Genomic DNA, 22535 nt, shown 5'->3' with positions numbered 1-22535 from the left:
AAAGGGCAACAACTCGGGAGCAGAATGCTTGCCCCCAGGCTGGCCCCAGCCACCCGCCCCTGCCAGCGGCAAGTCTCCTGCTACGTCCGATGCTGTTACTCTGAGCAAAGCCGCCAGTGGACCTGCGCCTTGGCGCCTGCGCCACCCCTCCGGCTCACCTTGGCAATGCTGCTCAGGTAGTAGCAAGCATAAGCGACGCTGAAGCCCAGGATCAGGGATAAGCCCACTCCCGAACCGAAGAACCCAACCTGGACTTGGTGCTCTAGGTAGAGGGAGAGCTCCCGGGAGAGCATCCGCAGGTCCATGGCTAAGCGCTGCATGGCCTGGGGGCGCCGCGCGCCTCTCCTGCGGCGGGAAGCCAGTCAGTTGGCCAGCGGGCGCAAGCTCCGCGGCACCGCCGCGGAGCCTAGAGCAGAGAGTCTCCTGCTCGGCAGAGCGCAGCTTCCGCCAACTAGCGCGGCGAAGCGGCCCTAGGAGGCGTAGCCCGGCCCGCCGGACGCCGCCGGCTCCGCCCCGGCTTCCCTCAGGCCGCCCCCACGGCCTGCGACTCAGCAACCTTCCAGAGGCGCGGTTCCAAGCCCCGCCACCCAAGGACTACCAGGGCTCTCCCGCCAGGTCTCAGTCAGCCAGGGTGTACCCCAAGAGTGGGGAGATAGAGAGGACAGAAAAGGAAATGGGCCTGTCAGCGCACCTGCCCAGTGACCTTGAATGATTTCGCACGGCGGTGGGTCTCGGTTAATCCTTCCTGTAAACTAGCAGGTTAGGGTGTCCGAGAAGTAAAGGTTGAGTTCAAAGATTTGGGGAGTTAATGCCAAAGATATGTTAGAGGAATGCACTCACTACGTAGGGAAAAAAAAATCCTTCATCTCCAGGAAGTTGTGTTGTCCCGGAAGACGATCAAAAGAGGAAAAATATTCTGTAAACATTCAACTGTGAGAACATTCATACTTGAAATCTCTTTGTGAATTCTTTTAGTAGCTAAGTGTGCTTTAAATGAGAAGTGTTTCCCGAAAATAAGTGAGATCAAGAATAGGAACTGAGATTCAAAAAATTTTAAAGCCTATTTGTGGTTCATTAATGTATTGAACTTGTAAAGAATTTCACAGTTACCTAATGTGCAGACAAGAAATCATTTATGAAGTAGGTTCTCTAGGCTATGGCAACATGACTAAAGTCAGGAGATACTTAACAGGCTTCTAAAAGCGTTAGAATATTTCACAATCTGTTATTACGAGCTCCTTAAACAAGCAAAATGAAAAAGGGCTGTATAGGCCACGAAGAATTTCACAGAATTATGAATTAATGATATAAATTAGTGATGGAGAAATGGGATGGGGCCAAGAGGGAGCAATTTATTTGGCTTTGATTCGTTCATTGCAACTTAATTGTTGCCAGTACCCAGAATAATTCAGTTAACTTCACTGAACCTGTTTTTTTTTTTAACCCGTAGAATAATAATTTATACTTTATGGAGTAGTTGGGTAACTAAAATAATGTATGTGCTAGCCTCCTTCTAAATTTAAGTAATTCTCTTTCACTCTCTGGCTCTTGTACCTGAGCACATTCATTAAACAAAATGCACATGGTGGTTGCCATACTTGACAACTTACATAGGACATTATAATGCCTGCACCTGCCTTCTGCCCTGCCCACCAATAAATACATGTATATTTTATTTTGCTTACGTTTAAAGTGACAGTATCATAAAATAAACTAATTTTCTTCATAGGCCTCACAGTGTGTAGAAAGTTTGCTGACATGGGAGTAAATGATTCTGAACTCTTCCACCAAATCTAGGCAAGTCAATTACTCTTTCAGAGCCTCAATTCCATGTATATAAAATAAATGGTTGAGATGGAAGATGTCCAAGTTGTTTCCTGTTAGAACATTTACAGTCTTCCTTAAGACAAGTATTATTACTTCCGATTTAGATGAGGAAATGAGAGCTCAAACCCTAACATGACACCTCAATAATCTCTCCCTTCTGGTGTCTATGCCTTTTTGGGATCCCTTCTCCCTGAGTACAGACCAATAAGGTACAATAAAAGTGATGAGATGTCACCACTCTTGTGATTACAGTATGCTATATAACTCTAGCTTGGCATACTGGAGCAAAAGGCTCCCCTGCCTGGCCTTGAGGAAGCAAAGAACCATATGAATGCCCATGAAGAGGGCCAAATAGCAGGGAACTAGTAGTGTGGTCTCTAGTACTTGTGCGTGGCCTCTAGCCAATGACCAACGAAATGATGGGGCCCTCAGACCTACAACTTAAGGAAGTGAATGCTGCCAACACCCCGATGAGCCTGGAAGCAAATTTGTCACCAGTCAAGCCTCCAGATGAAAATGCAGCCTGGCCAACATCTTGATTGCAGCCTTGTGAGGCCCTGGGCTAAGTTGTGCCTGGATCCCTGACCCACAGATACTGTTGTTTTAAGCTGCTACTTGAAGCAGTAGAAAAGTAATAGAGAACATAAAACGGTCTTACAAAAGCATTCAAAGATTAAGAAATATCAGTGGCTCATTTTTTTCCTATCAATGTACTTACTGTAGGAACATTTTAAGTAAATTAAAGGTTTCAGTTCTTTCGATCAACATTCGAAATTAAGAAATTCATTGAGAGATTTTTGTTTTTTTATACAACACTTTTTAAATTTGTCACAATGAACATTTATTACTTTTTAAACAATAAAAAAGTTATTTTAAAAAAAATAAAGCTAATCGTAAAGGAGCTAATTACATGAAAGTATATGTAGCTAGAAGTAGGAAAGGCCAACATATTTTAAGATGTAATGGAAGACAAGTTTTAAAGAGAAACACATCTTATTAAATTTTGTGTAATATCTTTTTTTAGAAGGATGGTATTTAGAAACCAAGATCTGGGCACTGGATATGGTCATTGCTCCTGGGGTGTCATTGTGTGTAGGAGGCCCTTTCAGCTGAGAGAGACAGGTAATATATCTATGTATACCAACTCATATATATAGTTGTTTCTGTATCCATCTGTATTCACATTAAGCTAAAGATGAGTTCAGAGTGTAACTCTTTTATGTGGACTCCCTGAGGTCTTTAGGAGGAATTGAATTTCTTAATCAGCAAACTTTCTGGGTTTTTTTTCTTAATTTTTGAATAAAGCAAAATTCTATCTGTAATAAGAAACATCCAATATCATTAACCTCCCTAATTCTATGGCAAATCAGTAACAGAAATCAGGCAGAGGACAGAAAGGTTTATACTTACAAAGAATGCCAGAACTGAAAATCACAAGACATACAGTTAACGAAACAAAAAAATGTAGGTTACATTTAATTAAGAAAAATATAGTTCTATAAGGATCATTACCAAAAATTGCAGGTGTTACCAAATTATTTCTTAATAAAACCCTGTGACTCCAAACTCCTCAATTCTAATACTTATCATTCTACTAGTTATAGTCCTATCTTTAGCACTAATAATTCCTAACACCAACAAAGCCCAACCTCAGTACTAACTAATCTGACTTCCAACCAATCGATTTCTTTACGGAGAGCACTGTACTTTAGGACCTGAGGTCAGAGTAAAATAAGGAAGAGCTCAAATAACAGGCAAAAAGTCATGTTAGAAAGGACGAATGTACATGTGGAGGTCGAGCAAGTTGAACTCCTTGAAGGTTTACGAAGTGGTCAAGGAGGCAGATGAGTTTGTGGCTCTAGACCCCGATTTGTACTGTTAGACATCACTTGAGTATTGGGCAAAAAATCTGCTTAAAGCTTTCCTTACAGTTAATTCGTGTTTGTTAGACTCAGGGTATGGCAGCCAAATAGTATCCATAATAGGGAGATAAATTAGCCTGCTTCCTCCAAGGTAACTGGAGTCATTTGGGAATACCTTCCTAAGGAGAAGATTAACTTACAGACTATAAACCAACTGCAGGAACATAAAGTTGATGCTTCCTTTTCCTCCTTCCCCAGGGGAAAACCAAAGACATGCTTTGTGCAAGATGGAATGATATACAGAGAGAAAGAAATCATCAAGTAGGTTCCACTGAAATGGTTAAGATCAAAACTATCTTAATAGAATTTTATTATAATTCTCTTTCATGCAGTGATGCAGCTTTCTGGTCATATGTAGTTGGAAAGAAATATTTTTGGTCACCTTGACATCTGTGAAAACACCCTGCCCTGTTAATTGCCAAGTAGCTTGTTTACAAGTAAATGTACCTGTAATAACAAGTGCGAAGTGGTCATGTGGAACACTGCAAGAATGTACTAAAAATAAGTTCTTAAGGAAGGCAACTCATTTAAGTAAAAAAAGAAAATGAAAAAGAGAAATATGTTCTTTGTTGTATACTTCTTACCTGTATACAGACTTGTGTGACTGATGGGATATGGCTTTTAGGAGGTTGGGGGCAGGGAATGAGACCTAAACACAGATGAAGGCAATATTCTTTCCTATCTGTGGTGGGAAAGATCTTATCCTATGGTAGGCAGAATTCTAAGATGTCCTTTTAAGATTCCTCCTGATGTACCACACCCTTATATAATCCCCTGTCCTTTAGTGTGGATGGAACATGTGAATATGATGGGATGTTATTTCTGTGAGTATGCTATATTATATGGCAAAGGTAAAGTAATTTTGTAGATGTAATTAAGGTCCCTTATCAGTTTACCCTGAGTTAATCAAAAGGGAGATTGTGCAGAATAGGCCTGACATAATCAGGTGAGCCCTTTAAAAAAGGGTCTACGGGTCAAAGATAGAAGAAATCAGAGATGCTTTCTTCTGCTGGCTTTTAAGAAGCAAGCCTCCATGAGTTCTTCAGCTGCAAGAAAATGAATGTTCTGAACAACCACATGAACTTGTAAGGGAACCCTGAGCCTCAGATAAGACTACAGCCATGACCACTGAATATAATGTTAACTGTGGGTTTTTCATAAATGCCCTTTATCGAGAAAATTCCATTTCTACTTTTTTGATGGTTTTCATCATGGAAACATGTTGGATATTTTCAAATGCTTTTTCTGCATTAAATGAGATGAACATTTAGTGTTTTCCCCCTTTATTCTGGTAATATGGTGTAGTACATTGATTGATTTTCATATGCTGAACTATTCTTGCATTCTGCGATAAATCCCACTTGGTCGTGATATATGATCCTCTTACCGTACTGTCGAGTAGGTTGGCTAGTATTTTGCTGAGGATTTTTTTTCATCTTCATTCATAAAGAACATTGATTTCTCTCTAGTTTTCCTTCCTTGTGTTGGTTTTGTCTGGCTTTGGTATCAAGGTAATGCTGGTATCAAAGAATGAGGAAGTGGTTCCTTCTCTTTTGCTTTTTGGAGGAGTTTGAAAAACATTGCTGTTAATTCTTCTTTAAATGTTTGGTTGAATTAATCAGTGAAGGTTTCTGGTCCTTGGCTTTTTTGGGGGAAAGATTTTTAATTACTGATTCAACCTCTTCACTTGTTACAGATATGTTCAACAATGTCTATTTCTTCTTGAGTCAGTTTTGATAGTTTTTGTTTTTCTAGGAATTCGTCCATTTCATTTAGGTTACCCAACTTGTTGGCATACAGTTGTTTACAGTATTCTCTTAGAATCCCTTTTATTTCTTTAAGATCTGCAGTAATGACCCCACTTTCAATCCAATTTTGGTAATTTGCATCTTCTCTGTTTTTCTTAGTCTAACTAAAAGCTTTGTTGATTTCAAAGAATCAATTTTTGACTTCATTGATTCTATAGTTTTTATAGTCTATTTTACTTACCTAATCATTATTATTTCCTTCTGTCTGTGAGCCTTGGGTTTAACTTGCTTATCTTTTTCTAGTTCCCTCAGGTATAAAGTTAGGTTATTGACCTGGGATCTTTTTTTTTATGTAAGCATTTTCAGCTATAACTTTCTGAGCACTACTTTTATTTATTCCATGAATTTTGGTATGCTGTGTTTTCGTTTTCATTCATCTTAAATTATTTTTGAATCTCTCTTTTATATCTTCTTTGACCCACAGTTGTTTATGTTGTTTAATTTCCACATATTTGTGAAATTTCCAAGTTTCTGTCTGTTTTCCACTCTAGCTTCATTCCATTGTGGCCAGATACTTTATATGATTTCAATCTATTTAAATTTATTGAGACTTGTTTTGAGGCCTAACATAAGATCTATCCTGGAGGAATTTCTACGTGCAGTTGATAAGAATGTGTATTCGGTTGTTGGGTGGGGTAGTCTACATGTCTGTTAGGTCTAGTTGGCTTATAGTGTTGTTTAAGTCTTCTATTTATTTATTGATCTTCTGTATGGTTCTATCTATTACTGAAATAGTGTATAGAAGTCTTCAACTATTATATAGAACTATTTACCCCTTCAATTCTGTCAGTTTTTGCTTCATATATTTTGGGGCTCTCTTGTTAGGTAGGCTTATTTTTATAATTGTTGCATCTTCTTGATGGATTGTCCTTCTTATCAATATGTAATATCTTTGTCTTTTATAACAGTTTTTCTGCTTAAAATGTATTTTGTCTGCTATTAGTCTAGCTACCCCAGTTCTCTTTTGGTTACTATTTGCATATTGTAGTGGGTTGAATAGTGACTACAAAAAGATATTTAAGTCTTAACCCCTGATACTTGTGAATTTGACCTTTGCTGCAGATAAAATTAAAAATCTTGAGATGAGATCATCTTGGTGTTAGGGTGGGCCTTAAATTCAATGACAGATATGTTTATAAGAGAAAAGAAAGGGATCTTTGAGAGACACAGAGAAGAAGGCAATGTAAAGATGGAGGCAGAGATTGGAGTGATGCATCTACAAGCCATGGAATGCCAAGGATGCCAGCAGCAACCAGAAGCTAGGAGAGAGTCATGAGATAAATTCTTTCTTAACCTCAAGAAGGAGCTAACCTAGCTGACATCTTTATTTTGGACTCCTAATCTCCAGAACTGCAAGAGAAAATTTCTATTGTTTTCACATTCCCAGTTTGTGATAATTTGTCATGAGGAACTAATACCCATAGAATGTATTTTCCATCTTTTCACTTTCAACCTATTTGTGTCTTTGATATGAGAGTGAATCTCTTGTAGATAGCATGTAGTTGGTCATGTTTTTCATTTATTTTTTATCCATTCAATCAATCTTTGTCTTGTTTTGAAAAACAGCTTTACTGAGGTATAACTTACATACCATATAAGTCACCTGTTTAAAGTGTACAATTCAATGGTTTTTAGCATATTACATTATATATTTTTCAAGTCGTGGTAAAATATAACAAAATTTGTCACTTTAACAATTTTTAATTGTAAAATTCAGTGACATTAATTACATTCACAATGTTGTGCAACCATCACCACTTTTATTTCCCAAACTTTTTCATTGTCCCAAACAGAAACTCTCTTCCCAGCCGCCTAGAGGGTCCCTGCTTAGCCATGCAGAAGGCTTTGGAACTGCAAGTCTGGTTTCTCAATAGCCTGGCCTCTTAGATCAGACCTCAAGCTCAACGAGCACCACAAGAACTGGATAGCAGGTGACGGTCCTTGATAAGCATCTTTTCAGAGACTCACAGAAAGGGCCCCACATTTATTATAGCGTTATCATTACTTTTGTGAAATTAAAACAGAAGGAGTTAGAAAAAACAATTTTTCTAACTTGTTGCTCATTTGTTGTAACTCAATAAAGCAAAGACTAAACATTTTTATAACCTTTAAAAAGGAAAAAATCTATTGGGCAATAACCTCTCATTGCCCCTCCACCAACCCCTCTGATAACCTCTAATCTACTTGCTGTCTCTGTGAATTTGACTATTATACGTACCTTATATGAGTGGAGTCATATAATTTTTATTCTTTTCTGTCTGACATGTTTCACATATTATAATGTCTTCAAGTTTCATCCATGTTTTAGCATCAGAAGTTTATTTCTTTTTATGGCTAAATAATATTCCATTGTATGTATACACCACATTTTGTTTATTTATTCATCTGTTGATGAACACTTGGGTCGTTTTGTCCTTCTGGCTACTGTAAATAATGCTTCAGTGAACATTGTCATACAAATATCTTTGAATGCCTGCTTTCAATTCCTTTGGATGTCTACTAGGAGTAGACTTACTGGATCATATTGTAAATCTTGTTTCTTTTTTTATTCTTGTGAAAAAACATACATAACATAAAATTGATCATTTAAACCATTTTTTAGTGTACAGTGCAGTTATTAACTATGTTCAGATTGGTATGCAACCATCATCATCATTGATCTCCAGAACTTTTCATCTTCCCAATAGAATATTCCAGTGAAATGTTATATGTGTGGTAGATCTTGCAGGTAGAGAATTAACAGAGAAAAGAAAGTTTACACTAGGAATTATAGTTGGACTCACTGCCAATTTGCATCTTTTTCTGTAATAGAATGCCTGACAACACTCAAAAGGGTTTACATGAGGAATTGCTGGAATTTGTATGTTGAGTGTCTGATCATATGCCAACAAGAAGGGAAAAATTGTTCTGTAAAGTCTTCCTGGGGAAACAAAACAAACAAATCTAAAATTTCACAAGAGTTTTGTTCATTGCTCAAGCTCTCACTGTTGGTGACTCTAACTTGGGAAGACAATGGAAAAAAAGTGGTATTTGTTGGTTGGGATCTGAGATGTTGGTACAAATTTGTGGAGATGATGCAAATATGCCTCCCTCCCTTTCTCTTTTTCTTTCTTTCTTTCTTTCTCTCTCTTTCTTTTTCTCTCTTTCTTTTTCTCTCTTTCTTTCTTTCTTTCTTTCCTTCTTTCCTTCTTTCCTTCCTTCCTTCCTTCCTTTTTCTTTCTTTCTTTCTTTCTCTCTTTCTCTCTTTCTTTCTCTCTCTTTCTTTTTCTCTCTTTTTCTCTCTTTCTCCTTCCTTCCTTCCTTCCTTCCTTTTTCTTTCTTTCTTTCTTTCTTTCTTCTAACATTATTTTTAAAGTAGTTTAAGACTCATAAGTTGCAAAAACAGCATAGAGGTTCCCACAGAAACCTTGTGCCCAGTTCCTTCTAAGATAATATTTTATATAACCATAGTACCTTGTAAAAAGTAGGAAACTAACATTGGCACAATATTATTAACTCAGGTACAGACTATATTCAGATTTTGCCAGTTTTTACATGTACTCCTTTTTTTGGGGATGTACAGTTCTATAAAATTTTATCATATGTGTACATTATATGTGTATCACTATAATAAGGATTTAGAATTGTTCCATTACCACACACACAAAAACCCCCAAACCTCTGTGTTACCTAGTAACGGTCATGCCCATCTCCAAACTCTAACCCATGGCAACCACTAATCTGTTCTCTACCACTATAATGTCTCTTCAAAAGTTATATACATGGAATTATATATTATATAACTCTTTGAGATAATGTTCTTGAGATTCATCCAAGTCGTTATGTGCATTAAATGTTTTTTTTTCTTTTTATTAAAGAGTATATTTCATTCCCCTGATCTTTCTTTGCCGACCACAACATTCCTTTTCCTCATGTCTGAGGAGATTAGCCTTACCTTGATTGAAGATCCTGTAGCAAATTCATCTGAAGTAGTTCCTTGTCTGCCCTGGGAGAAGATAGATTATAAACCCCTCAAATTGCAAGATTTTGCAAGTTTATATTGTTAGAGACTTGAGAATATGTGTGGGGATGGATCCTATAAATGCTGGAAAAAGAACAAAAAAGATCTCAATATTGGACTAGACTGAACTTATCAACATGAGAGCACTTACAAGAGTTTTCGGATATAATGTGTAGCTCAAGCAGCAGGTTGGTTGACTGAAAACAGGACTTAATGGTGGCTTATCTTTAGTAGGTTGAGACACCAAAACTTCCCTGGTATAATTTCAAGGATGGAACACATAAGTTTCAGGAGCAGGAAAACTCTCTCTTCACTAAGACATTGAGAAACGCATTGATGAGATCACTCTCTTCTTTAGAAAGCTCATTGATTGCTGCCATTTGCAGGCCTGAGAAGATACAGAGGCCAGGTGTCAGGGCTTAATCATCAGAGACTAGGTGAATATAGTTACTAAAATGAGTGGTAGGATCAGAGTGGCAGTCAGATCTTTGATGTGAATTAATCACAGTGAATTAAATATATGGGCACCTTACTTAAGTCATTTTTGATGTATGCAATCAGAGAAGGTGTAACTCTGGTAGTCAGATGCCTTTTCTTTTTGAGGGAGAGAGGGTGAAGGTATCTTCAAGTGGAATAGTTACATCCTGTTAGGCAGGTGCATGATGTTATTTCTTTGTTACATGGAAGTTTAAGTATGGTAGAATGGTACCTAACAAGGTAGACTATTCCTGCTATTTGTGGGAGACTAATGGGAGACCAACTGATGAAAAGTGAAGCCATTTTTTTGTTTCCTGCTTCTGATGGAATTTCCAGCAGCTTCTGCGTTCCTAACCAGGCAGGGCGATTCAAGGGGCTACAGCAAAAGAGTGTGCCCTGCATTCATGGAGCTCTGACTTTCGCAGTGGTAGTACATTGGTAGGGGACTTTGGATTTCTGGTCCTCTGCAACTTCAGGGTGAGCCTGGGCCCCTGGCTTACTGCAAAACAGCAGCAGTTCCAATATCAGCAGCCTCAATGGCATAGTGATCATGGATCCTAGGTAACATTTTCTCTTCTTCCTCTAGTCCTAGGGGATAGTGTTTTCCTATAGTTATTAATCCCTTTTTGTTTCTGCAGATCTTCTAATTCTTTTGCAAACAATTTGCTGTATTAAATTTCTTCCATTTGAATATTTAGAGTGATCTATATTTTCTTAAGTGGACACTAGATCTTACACTTTTCCACTTGGGCACCCAGCTAAGCTACATTTTTCCTCCCTTGCAGTTAGATGTAGCTGAATTCTAGACTATGGAATGTGACTGAGTGATAAATGCTAGCTATAACTCTGACTTACAAAGTTACTCTCCAAATAGTGTATATTTCTGTAGAATATAAAGCAGCCACAAATTCATAGTAGTAGAATAGTAGGTGAACAGTAAAACTACTTCATTTCTTTGGCAAGGATTTATTTTATCTTACTTATGGATGGAATAAAAATTTTGCCAGTTCTGAATGATCTTAAATATTTCTGAACAAATGGGCAGATAAGCAAACATATGTGTAAAATGTCTGGGTTCTAAACATGACAGATACATGTATGACACAGTAGTCAAAGTGGGGTATGTCTATTTTGGAGAATACTAATTTAAACATCTAGGGCTGCAGAAGATGATCGACTTGAGTGAGGGAAGAAAGTATGGAAACATTTCTATATATTTTGTGTCTTATAATTTCTACTTTGAGAATGTTTTATAACATAACATGGTAGTACATATATAATTTATACATACATAAGTACATGTATTGGAAGTACATATTCAAAAATTTTGTACTGAAAGGTTGTATGATCAAAAACATTTAGACCATTGGAGAACTACATTAAGGCCCTTGAAATAGCATTAGCAACATAATAGTGTTATAAATTCACAATGTAGTTAATAAGAGGGTAGATGGATAAGAGAGTTTACTATAGAGAAATACATCCAGTATTAGATGGGTTATAGTTTTAAATCTATCTCTTTCTCTTTAATCCTGGACAAGTTAATCAGTTCTGGCCTCAGTTTTCTTCTTATCATATGAGGATTGGGCTATTTTGAAGTTTTCATATTTGTGCTCAGTGTACTCCAGAGATTTTAATGAGTTTCTATAGAGCCCCTGTGAAGGTAAGGGGAAGAGAAGACACAAGTAGGCTCCAGTCTTTCTATACTGCTTTATGTAAAGTACCTAGTTCCTTTTATAGATCATACCTACAGGGTTAGAAAAGGGGTTGGGAGTGGGGGGAAGTAAAGAAAACCTCTAGGCTAGATCACTTCTTAAGATCCTTTCCCATTTTAAGGGTAAATAAAACTTAAAGTTATTATAACTAATTTCTGATATTAAGAATAAAAGCCTATCTAAATATTACACTATATCTTAAGTATAAAATTCTAGGGTGAGATAAAACACAGTTGAACATGCAAAAAACATTATTAATATACTGTATTTGATGTAGAATGCAAGGTTGCATATTAATAGTCTGACATCCCAGTTAGTCTTTACCAGACTGAATTTACTTTACAAAGTGAATGACAAGTATGATTTCTGCAGTGGCTGTATTTTTTCTAAAATTTTTAGATCAATTTATTAATTCATGTGATCAATTTAACTAGTTAACAAGGAAAGAAGGAAACCAGAAAAGATCCCAGAGAGAGAACAAAGAGAAGAGTAGGAATACTTAACAGTGTTGTTAAATGAATAGTTGCAGTTGAACAGTTTTGGCAATAGCACACTAAAAATTTCCAGGATGAAAATGTTTTAAACAGACTAGAACTTTGGCCTATTTTGAGCAAATATTTTAGCTGTTTAGTTTCTAAAATGAGCTCTATGTAGCCTCTATGTTGCTCCATATTGGTATTTTCCTGTTTTATTTATATGAAAAATTGAGAACATTTTATTTCACTACATAGTTCATTGGTTACATTTTACACCCCTTTTCTTTCCGCTTGATTATTCAATTCTTCTGGAGTATTTCCTGCTCCCTTGACTTTCCGGGAGAAGCAACAGTATGCTTACAATGCATCCGTGTTGGGCCGTGTAACAATGATTTTAAATCTCACACATCATAATGTCATTTAAGTAACAGCAGCCAGAAACCACTCTTATAGTCTTCTTATTTTCCTTTCAAATTGTATTTTGCGATTGGGGCTGAATTATTAAAGAGAATTATCTCTGGGCAAGGTGCTTGTAAACTCTTTCTCGGAAATTTGCGCTGTTTGGAGTCTGCTTACCATTCTCACTCTGCATAGAGGCAAGACACATCATTCATTACCATTTTGCTTAAATCATTCAATCTCGTTTAAAATGTTTTCAATTTACCCACACAAATACAAGTTGCCTTTAATCTATGCTATAATCTGTCCTACCCTCCCCGCCTTGTTAAAAAAGACTAAAAGATACGAAATTCCCAACATGAATGTCACACTTAGTACAGCAGAGACACTAGGACTTAATAAAAGACTGATCTCATCGTAGCCACCTAGTTTCAGCAGCCGGGATCGCATCCCTAGTCTCACTTCCTCCAGCCCCAGCTCCAGGCCGGCCCGACAAAAGTTCCTTGCCCCGCCCCTTTCCTCACAGCCAATGGGGCGTGCCGCACCACCGGTAGGCAACTCAGGGAGCCGCCCCTCCGTCGCTCCAGACAAGCTGGGCATCTACTCCCCTTTCATGGGCTAAGCGCATGCGCGCTCGCCGTGGGCCCCAGAGAGACGCTTAGGGATCAATTTTTCTTTCCTTTCTTTCTTGGGTCGCGCGATTCTCCAATACCCTTCCCACCCTACTGTTGCTGAGGACCCCTCTCCGAGTCACTCAGAGAAGGTGCTGCTCGGACCCTGGGTGCGTCAGTACCCGGATGTGGAGCCGCTCTCGCCCGGCGGGGACTCTGTGGCTGGGCGGAGCGCGGCGGCGTGCGTGGGGGCAGAGGGAAGGGGGCCCCTGGGCCGGGGCGCTCACCGGACGCCGGGAGGTACCACCGCTGCCCACGGGGGAAGAGGCGGCCCCGGCCCTCGGGCGCCCACCCCGGAGCGAGCGGCCAGAGGAGAACACAGGCCGGCACTTAAGCTTGCCCCCCGCGGCCGTCGCCGTCCCCCCCGGGCTAGCCTCCCTCGGCCCCCCGCGCTCCCCGCGCTCCCGGCCGGGGGAGAGCGTGGTTACCTGGCGGCCGTCGCTGTAGCCCGGCCGGGGAGTCCGGAGGAAGCGGAGGAGTCCCCGCCCGCGACCCTCCCCCCTCTGCCCGCCCGCCGCCGCCGCCGCGGCCTCAGAGCCGCTGCCGTCCGGCCTCCAGTCCGAGCGGGGGGCGCGGCGGCGGCGGCGGCGAGGGCTGGGCAGCGGCTGTGGGCTCGGCGGGGTTCGCGCCGCCGCCCCCGTGAGTTATTCCCACGTCCCCCGGGGCTCGCTGCCGCCCCCGCCGGCGCCGAGAGTCCGGCCCGGGCCCAACTCCCTCACGGGCCCGGCGGCGGCGGCGGCGGCGGCGGAGCCCACCGCTCGGGCCCCGATGAGTAACTCCCGGAATAACCGGGTGATGGTGGAAGGGGTCGGCGCCCGGGTAGTGCGCGGCCCGGACTGGAAGTGGGGGAAGCAGGACGGCGGCGAGGGCCATGTGGGCACGGTTCGGAGCTTCGAGAGCCCCGAGGAGGTGGTGGTGGTGTGGGACAACGGCACCGCCGCTAACTACCGCTGCTCCGGGGCCTACGACCTGCGCATCCTGGACAGCGCGCCCACCGGTAAGCCGTGGCCACCGGTCCGGGGCCTGCGCGCGAAGGGGGTTAGAGGCGAGGCTGGGGTGGGTGTCGGGCCGCTTGGGAGAAGCCCTCGGTGGGACGCCTCTCTTGCAGCACCGGGCTAGAGTGAGCGGAAAGGGCAAGAACCAAAGGGAATTATATGTTCAAGATCTGGTAAACAAAAACTTGCGGAAAAGACCCTCCTCTTCCTCCCAATCCCCAAGGGAAATGATGGCAGCACCATCACCAGGATGCTTTCAAGCCTGGAAGGCACAAAGTCCTGGGAAGACAACAGACAATTCCCCTCCTCCTCTTCCTCTAAGAAAGGGGTATGGAGATACCGGTCTAATAAGCCATTGAAATTAATCAGCCACCAAGTGGTAACTGACTGAAGGGAGGCTCGCCTTGCCATGTGGTGTTTTTAGTTGACTAGTTACAGTTGCCGAGGGGCCCTTGTACCTCAGATTTGTTGAGATATCTGTGTTTCCCTTGCCCCACATATAAAGACTTGGAATTCAGTAGCTGATGCTACTAGGGACCCAGTGGAATGATTTTTCATCTAAATTGTTTACCAATAGAGCGAAAACAGTCTAAGCTGTTGATTCTATTCTTTGTGTATGATACTTTTGCCAAGTGGAAGATAGGCATAGGGGATACCTGATATATATTTTGTTAACATCTCATATGTAAGGCTAAGTTAGAGACGTTAACACAGCAATGAGTCAGTGCTCTGTTGATTAACAAAATTTCAGGAATCTATTATCGACTCTAGAATTCTTATATAATATGAAATGAAGGCCCACGCTCACAAAATAAAGATATAATTTATTTTAATCAAATTTACTTTCACATAGATTTATCCTTAGTACTCTATTCAGTAGAAAATAGTTTGACAAAGCCTAACAAATCCTAAAATGGGCACGTAGTTATTGTTAGCAATGAAAGGGAAATGAATACAAGCCAACTCAGATTTTAAATAGGTAATTCATAAAATTGTGTTTCTTACTTGCATTTTAAACATTGAAAAAGACCAAAAGATTCAACAGTACGAAGTGGGATGGCCATTGTTAGCAGTTTCTTGTGTGTTCTTACACAATACTCTATTCATTGCAAGCATATATGTTAACATTCTATAAATCTGCCACCCTTTTAAAGCACCACTGGTAATAAACTGTATTTTCTTCTTGCACTTTTGCTTCTTAATAATACATAATGGTGATTGTTCCATGTTAGTACCTTATTCTTTCATAGCTGTATAGTATTCCAGTGACCGGATACAGTATTGCTTTTTTTATGGGCATTTATATTGTTTCAGGTCTTATTTACAGTGTTGCAGTGAGTAAATCCTTGTACCTGTGTCCTTGCGTATATGCGTTGAGTACCTTTGAAGTGGAATTGCATAAAAGGGTACACATACCTAATATTTTGATAGATGTTGACTAGTAGCAAAATGTCTCTCCTAAGACATTTTACCAGTTTACACCCCTCACAACACTGTATGGGGCATATACCTGTTCCTGTATACTCTTAAAATATTATCATGCTAGCTCAAGCTAAGTTTGACCACAACCCAGTAATTCAGAGACATCTTGGGATCAGTAATTCTAGGTTTATGGAGAAATTAAATATCTTTCCAGGGTAAAGGTAAGGTGTAACAAGGCCTGTATTACAGCAACTTTTTAATGGATATTAATGTTGTCTACGTTTTGTAGTATGGAGTATATCTGTCATATAAATAGTTTCATTATCTTATATAAAGCAGGTGTTTTTCAGAGGTAACTGTTTTAAAATCTTAGTTAATTTACAAGATGATTTTATACATTAATTTGTTGCGTGTAGCAATTCATCTTGGTCATCTGATTCTTTTAGCAATGATTTTAAAAGCACGTTTAGATGCAGGGTAGCTAGCCTTCTTATGAAATGTGGGAACAGATCATAAGCTCTTGGCTCTGGTTTTTCCCCAGGACTATAATACTACTTTCAGTGTTTTTGTTTTCTTTTTTAAAAACAGTATTTAATAATTGATGTCTCCTGGCATTTTATTACATTCTCGAGATTTACTAAATATTATATTTATGATATATAGTACTCGATATTTGTTTACATAATAATTAAGAATAAAATTGAACTTTTCATTATGAAATAATTTCAGGCTTACAAAAATTTACAGAACTGGTAAAAAGAGTTCCCTTTGGCCTTTTAGCCATTTTCTTCAAATGTTAACATCTTACAAAGTACAATTATTGAAACCAGAAAAATGACATTAATACAATATTCTTTTTTTTTAATACGATGCAGTTAACTGATCTATAGACCTTATTCAAATTTCACCAGTTGTCCCTCTAATTTCCTTTTTCTGATCCAGGATCCCATCTAGGATCACACATTGCATTTAGTTGTCATTCAGTCTCTTCCATTCTGGGCTGAGTCCTCAGTCTTTGTCTTTCATGACCTTGACACTGTCTAGTAATTTTATAGACTATCCCTCAACTGTCTAATGTTTTGTCGTGATTAAATTCAGATTATGCATTTTGGGCAAGAATACCACAGATGTGATGTTTTGCACTAAGAAGTGCATCATATTAGGAGGTAGAGGCTACTCATATGTCTCATTAATGAGGGTGTTAACTTGGCTAAATCACCAGCATTTTTACCTACCATTCCTTTGCACCATCAGTGCAGTGCCAACATAAACACAAATGTAATTTTCGTATTGTTGTAAAAACACTTTTGACCTCATGAAGCCCCTGAAAGGGTCTTGGAGACTATCCTAGGGGTTTAAGAATCACACTTTGAAAATTACTGCCCTAGGTAGAATCTCTCATTGCGCATCAAGAGGCTTGAATAGGAATGTTTGCAGCAGTGTTGTATATAAAAGCAAAAAATTAGAAAAAACTTAAAGGTGCATCAACAGGAGAATGAAAAACAAACTGAATTTATACAGTGGAGTTCTGTACAGAAGAGAAAATCAATGTTAAACAAATAAAGCAAGAAAATAGTTTCTTGGAAAAGAACACCTACTGTGTTAAAGTGCAAAACAATACCATTCATTGTTTAGGGCAGGATTGCTCAGATTTGGCACAATTGCTGTTTTGGACTGATTAGATAATTCTTTGTTTTATAGGGGGCTGTCTGATGCATTATAGGCCAGCATCCTTGGCCTCTGCCCACTGGTCATAGTCATGATAATCCAGAATATTTCTAGACATTACCAAGTATCCCTTGGAGAGTAAAATTGCCCCCAGTACTCTTTGGTTAAAGGATGTGGTTGAAACTCATTGGTTTAGGGATATGTACATTTGTGGTAAAAGTTACCAAAAAAGTAATAATAAATGCTAAATTCCAGGGAGTGGATATTTTTATGTTGAAGGAAGTGGAATGCAGTTGATGGTAGTACCCCAGGGGCTATAACTATTTTGGAAATGTTTTATGTCTTAAACTAGGTTGTGGGTATATTTTTATGCCTTTTTGTGTGCTTGACATATTTTCTAGTTAATTTTAAAAATTCTTACAATATTACCAGAAGGACAAACTGAGATTGTCTGACTGTTCATTCTTTTTTCCTTATTTATACTCACATTATATGAAGAGAAAATTTATTGCAGTATGTTTGGGAATTGAGAAATGGGTAACCTTTAAAATAAAAGTCTATGAAATGCACCTGAGAGTTAAAAATTATGGGGTGGTTGGGTTATTGTGAAACTTTCTAATTGCATGTTGGAGAGTTTGTCAGAGTTGATGTAGGGTCTAATATTTTGCCATATAAGCTTTCTTTTTTTCCCTTAGGTGACGCATAAGTTCGAATTTATGGTCTAGCATAGTCAAACCTTGAAAAGAGGAGCATTTGGTATATATTTTGAATGATATAATTTCTACCTTATGTCTAGGTATATTTGGTTAATTTGTAGTGAGCAAGAAGATGGTGCAGGTATAAGTTATTGTTGAATTAGGTAGGAGTTAATTTTGGGGAGTCTGTAATTGAATAGATATAGTTGACCTTTTATTAGATAATGATTGTATAAGATTTGGGGAGAAATATGTTTTTACTTAATGCTTGTTTTGTGGACACTTGACTATAGTGCTGTATTGTTACCAGAGAAAGTGGAGAGAATGAATTTGGGTTTCCTAATAAGAGTTCTTTATCAAAAAAAAAAAAAAAAGTTCTTTCTATCCTCCTGGGTATGAATAACAAAAAGTTTGGGGTATAGATGATTAGGTTTATTCAAAAGTAGCTTCCAGTATTGTTGGTCCAGGCTGTTTTGGGGGGCAGTTCTTTTTACTTTTCTTTCACCCCTAGCAAAGGGTGCTTCCTGGGTGCTTCTAACAAACTCCTCAGATGTTAGTATTCAGTTGAAGATCTGAAAGTGCTTACTCAGGATGAAAAATAAAATGGATTAATAACCTTCAGCTTTTCCTTTCTAAGGCCTCTATTTTTCTTTTGACCTCTTTCTAGAACTATAAGATAAAAGAGTATTGTTAGGAAACAGAGCCTTAGGAAAACACAGGACTCATGGGAACAGTGGGGAAGAGAATGCCAGACTTGCTAAGGAGGAAATATTGTGAGATGTTTCTTACTAATAGCATCTGTAAGGAAAACTTGATTTTCCTATATAGATCCTATCTTTTTTAAAGACATGCGAAATGTCTTTCCCTTTTTATCTCCATCTGTTAAAACAATTTTAAATGATAAAAGTCCACCTGGTTTTAATGCTCACTGAAGATTGCAGCTTGGTTGCACTGAGAACCTCAAGAAATCAACTAGTAACCTTTCTATCAGTACTTCTCAAACTTTAGTAAGCACACAGATTACTTGGGGACCTTTAAAAATGCAGATTCTGATTCAGAAGGTATGGGATTCAACCAGAGTACTAACAAGCTCCCAGGTGATACAGATGTTGCTGGCTCATGGACAGCTTGAATAGCAGGATGCTCAGTGACTGCTTGTCTACTTTAGATGCCCAGGCTCTCTGTTGTCTCCTTTTCTCCTTAGCTGATTCCAAGCCTTGATTGTCTGTAGTAGATGTCTTTGGATTTTTTTTTTTTAGAAATTGACTAACATTATTGAGTGGGAAAAGAGTGTGTACAACTGAAATGAAAGAACACGAAATTGTATGTATGTATTTGTTGCTATCTTAATATGTTTTCTGGTTTTATATTTTACTGCCTTATCCCTCTGTTTGGATTAGATATTTCTTTTTGGATGTGTTTCTACAGAGCTACCTACCAGAGGCAGTGTGATTCCAGGGCACTCTATGCTTCTGTCTATTGCCAGAGATATGCTGTGTTTTGATTGTCTTTTGCACTAGATTATTAGTTTGTGGGTAAGGAAAGTGTGTGTGTGTGTGTGTGTGCGTGTGTGCGTGTGTGTGTGTTCATTCCCTGTATCTCTGTTTCCTAGCAAAGCCATGGCTCTGAATGAATATTTTCTGAATAAAATGCTTTTTTCAAAAAGTTTTCGACTCACTTGATCTGAGGTTAGATTGCTCTTAGACTGAAAAAAGGAAACTGAGGATTTCTTAATCAAAGAGATTAAGAAATTTGTCAAGTCACAAAGCTGGTAAATGGCAGATGTAGGGATGAACAAGTTCATTGCTTTTCCCTATCATTCTCTCTTCCACTTATAGTAGTTCAGAAATGATCACCATTTGTACTACTTTTCCTGAGAGAAAATTGGTTAAGAAATTTAAATAATTTATGCTAGTCTGTGGTATGGTCATTTAACTTATTTATTGTAACACTGATGTGGACATTAATAGTTTTTCTCTGTGTGTGTATATGATGTCTCACAGGTAGTTTATTATATGTAATTACATTTAGCCTCCTGTAAGAAAACATATCAGTCCTGTGAAAGAGTTTTTGTGTCAAAGCAAGTAATTGAGCTGCACATGAGGCTATCAGATTTTCCAGCTGGTCAGCCTTTACTATCATGGTATTGCATTTTGATTTTATTGGGGTTCTTAATCTTTTATGTTTTCTTTGTTCCAGAGTGGGTCAACGTCCTAGTCATCCTGTACTCTTGAAGCCAAGCTGTGCCCTTGGCAGAAGATATGACGGTTTTCATATCTCCTGAACTATCAGATCTTACCCAATTTTCAAATTACTGAAATCTTGCCTTGTTTATAAAGCTGCTTTTGTTTTATGAGAAAAAATTAGCCCATTAATATTTATGTTTGTATGTGTGTGGTGAGGGGCAACATAGATAATTATATTACTGGGTGTGGGAGAAATATTTCAGTTAAAAGCTAGGAGCCAGTTAGCTGGCTTTTTCCTTTATTATGAAATAAATGGATTAGATTAAATATAAATTTTCCTCTAGCTATGCACTATGAGACTAGGCTGGGATTTTGTACACAATATTTGTCCTTTGCCAGCTGTATCCCTGTTGGCTTCACCAGTAGGGACGCTAGAAGGAGGCTGGAAGGCTGCAGGGAGAGAAGGGACTTGCTCTTTCCCATTTTGCTTGCCCTTCTTGTTGGTAACATCTCAGCTGGCAGGATTTCAGTATCAGTATTTGATTCCAGTTTGCTTATTTCCAGAAACAGCATTGATGTGCCCCTGACTCAGTGACCCCAGCACTAGTCAGTCAGTCAAAACCACTCCTTAAAGGTCTGGATCCCAGGCTGCCTCTTACATTTTAATAATTTTATTTTTTACCACCCACCCCCGCCCCATTTCTAGAGATGGTAGATTGGTGTGGTTTCTGTCTCCTAACTGGACCCTGATGAATAAATGTACTTACCAAATCTCGATCTTATTTTTCTATCCCATTTACCAGTTAAGTAAAAAATTTTATTGAAATTTAGCTGGTAATTTTCTCTTTTTTGATGCTAATAATTTCTTACAAATGAAGGTGTTTCATTTTTATATTTCGAATAAATGAATTCAGAATCCGCTGAATTTAAAATGAAGTAAAATATTTTAAAGATGGAGAAATGAGAGTTTATTGGTGAATCAGATCATTTCAGCATTAAAGACCATGTAATGATAGAGACATCTCTAGGCATCATTTTTTCATTGCTCGTTCTAGTTCCTTTTGGACAGCCTTTATTTTCTCATTTATTGTCAGACATCATCTTTACTTGTAAGGTACCAGTGAAATGGGTATAATTTAAAAAAAAAATCTAAAGAGTATTACTACTAACAGCTATTTTTCATCACATAAAAGGAGTGCAATTTTAATTAAAAAATATGGAACTTATTCTTAATTTTGACTCTTAGGTATTGTCTCAAGATAATCAACAACACGTTGTTTTGTATTACTAGAGTTTACTCCACAGAGCCACTTAACTAGGCACCAGAAAGCCGCAGCATATCTTTATTTGTCAGAGGTGAGCAACAGTGTTAGGCCCTCATACTCTCAAACTCCCACTCACCCTCAGTTCAACTTGTGTTCCATGTGTGACAGGTGATTTTTTATAGGGACCCACTGAGGGTGCTAATGTCAACTAATTTACAATTAATAAAACCTAATTTTATTCTTAGATTTTTAAGAAAAAAAGTAAATCTGAAAAAGTAAAAGTTTTAGTGGAAGTCCACAACCCTTTATTCAGAATGCTTGGGATCAAGTTTATAAACTTTTGGATTTTAGAACCATAATGTGGTATGTTTGCCATATATTGCTTAACACCCTCTTTGAGGTCCACAGTAGCACCTTGCAATCAAATACATTAATATTTCTGCAGCGAAGCATATGAATAATTATACTAAAGAGCTAAATAAAGACTACGTAATGTATATAGCATCTTGTTTGTTCAGATCAGGGTTTACCACTAAGTAAGTTTGCTGCTAATTTACAAAAAGACTTCAGGGTTTTTAGGTTTTGGAATTACAGATGAGAGATTGTGGATTTGTATTTTCTCTTGCATTTCAAGACAGCACATTCTGTATCTCTTGGGTCATGTGCCTTACTTTGGAAACCATTACTTTAAGTCACCAAGTAGGAGCTTACACATTATAAGTACCGGTAGGAAAATGGCTTTTTTAGAGCATTCTTCCTCATAAACCTATTTCTTCACTCACTTTCATATGTCCTCACATCATTTAGCTTGTCTCTTTTACCACCATGTCTGGATTACAAGGATTGAACCATCTCCTCAGGTGGAACTAGAAACACAGCAACAATTTTTATCTTTGTATGCTCCTAGATTAGCTCTATGTAGAGTAAATAGGTTTTTGTGAAATAGATGGTACCTAAATTGTCTATAAAATTTTGTTTCTGAGGGAAAGTGGGTTCTGAGTTGTTAAAC

The 22535-nt window shown here is 38.6% G+C and overlaps 2 protein-coding genes across 8 annotated transcripts in view; one reads left to right on the top strand and one right to left on the bottom strand.

The window, feature by feature from the left end:
* Positions 1–463, bottom strand: part of ABHD3 (abhydrolase domain containing 3) — a 40571-nt gene extending 40108 nt beyond the window's left edge. The window contains exon 1 of one of the 3 annotated variants that reach the window (XM_011360451.2): positions 159–463. In XM_011360451.2, coding sequence (XP_011358753.1) covers positions 159–320 — 162 coding nt within the window. In that variant the 5' untranslated portion in view covers positions 321–463. The remainder of the gene's footprint in view (positions 1–158) is intronic. The other 2 variants (XM_011360449.2, XM_011360452.2) reach the window with 2 other exon arrangements.
* A 12786-nt stretch (positions 464–13249) lies between these two features.
* MIB1 (mindbomb E3 ubiquitin protein ligase 1) overlaps positions 13250–22535 on the top strand; it is a 114924-nt gene continuing 105638 nt past the window's right edge. For 3 of the 5 annotated variants that reach the window (XM_023530821.1, XM_011360448.2, XM_023530818.1), the window contains exon 1: positions 13915–14292. In XM_023530821.1, the coding sequence (XP_023386589.1) occupies positions 14064–14292 (229 nt within the window). In that variant the 5' untranslated portion in view covers positions 13915–14063. Of the gene's footprint in view, positions 13406–13914; positions 14293–22535 lie in introns of those variants that run through there. The other 2 variants (XM_023530819.1, XM_023530820.1) reach the window with 2 other exon arrangements.

This window comes from Pteropus vampyrus, unplaced genomic scaffold (genome assembly GCF_000151845.1).
Source record: "Pteropus vampyrus isolate Shadow unplaced genomic scaffold, Pvam_2.0 Scaffold55, whole genome shotgun sequence".
In the NCBI taxonomy this organism is placed as follows: domain Eukaryota; kingdom Metazoa; phylum Chordata; class Mammalia; order Chiroptera; family Pteropodidae; genus Pteropus; species Pteropus vampyrus.
Note: the sequence above shows the minus strand (reverse complement) of the source record. Positions and strands in the feature narration are given on the sequence as shown.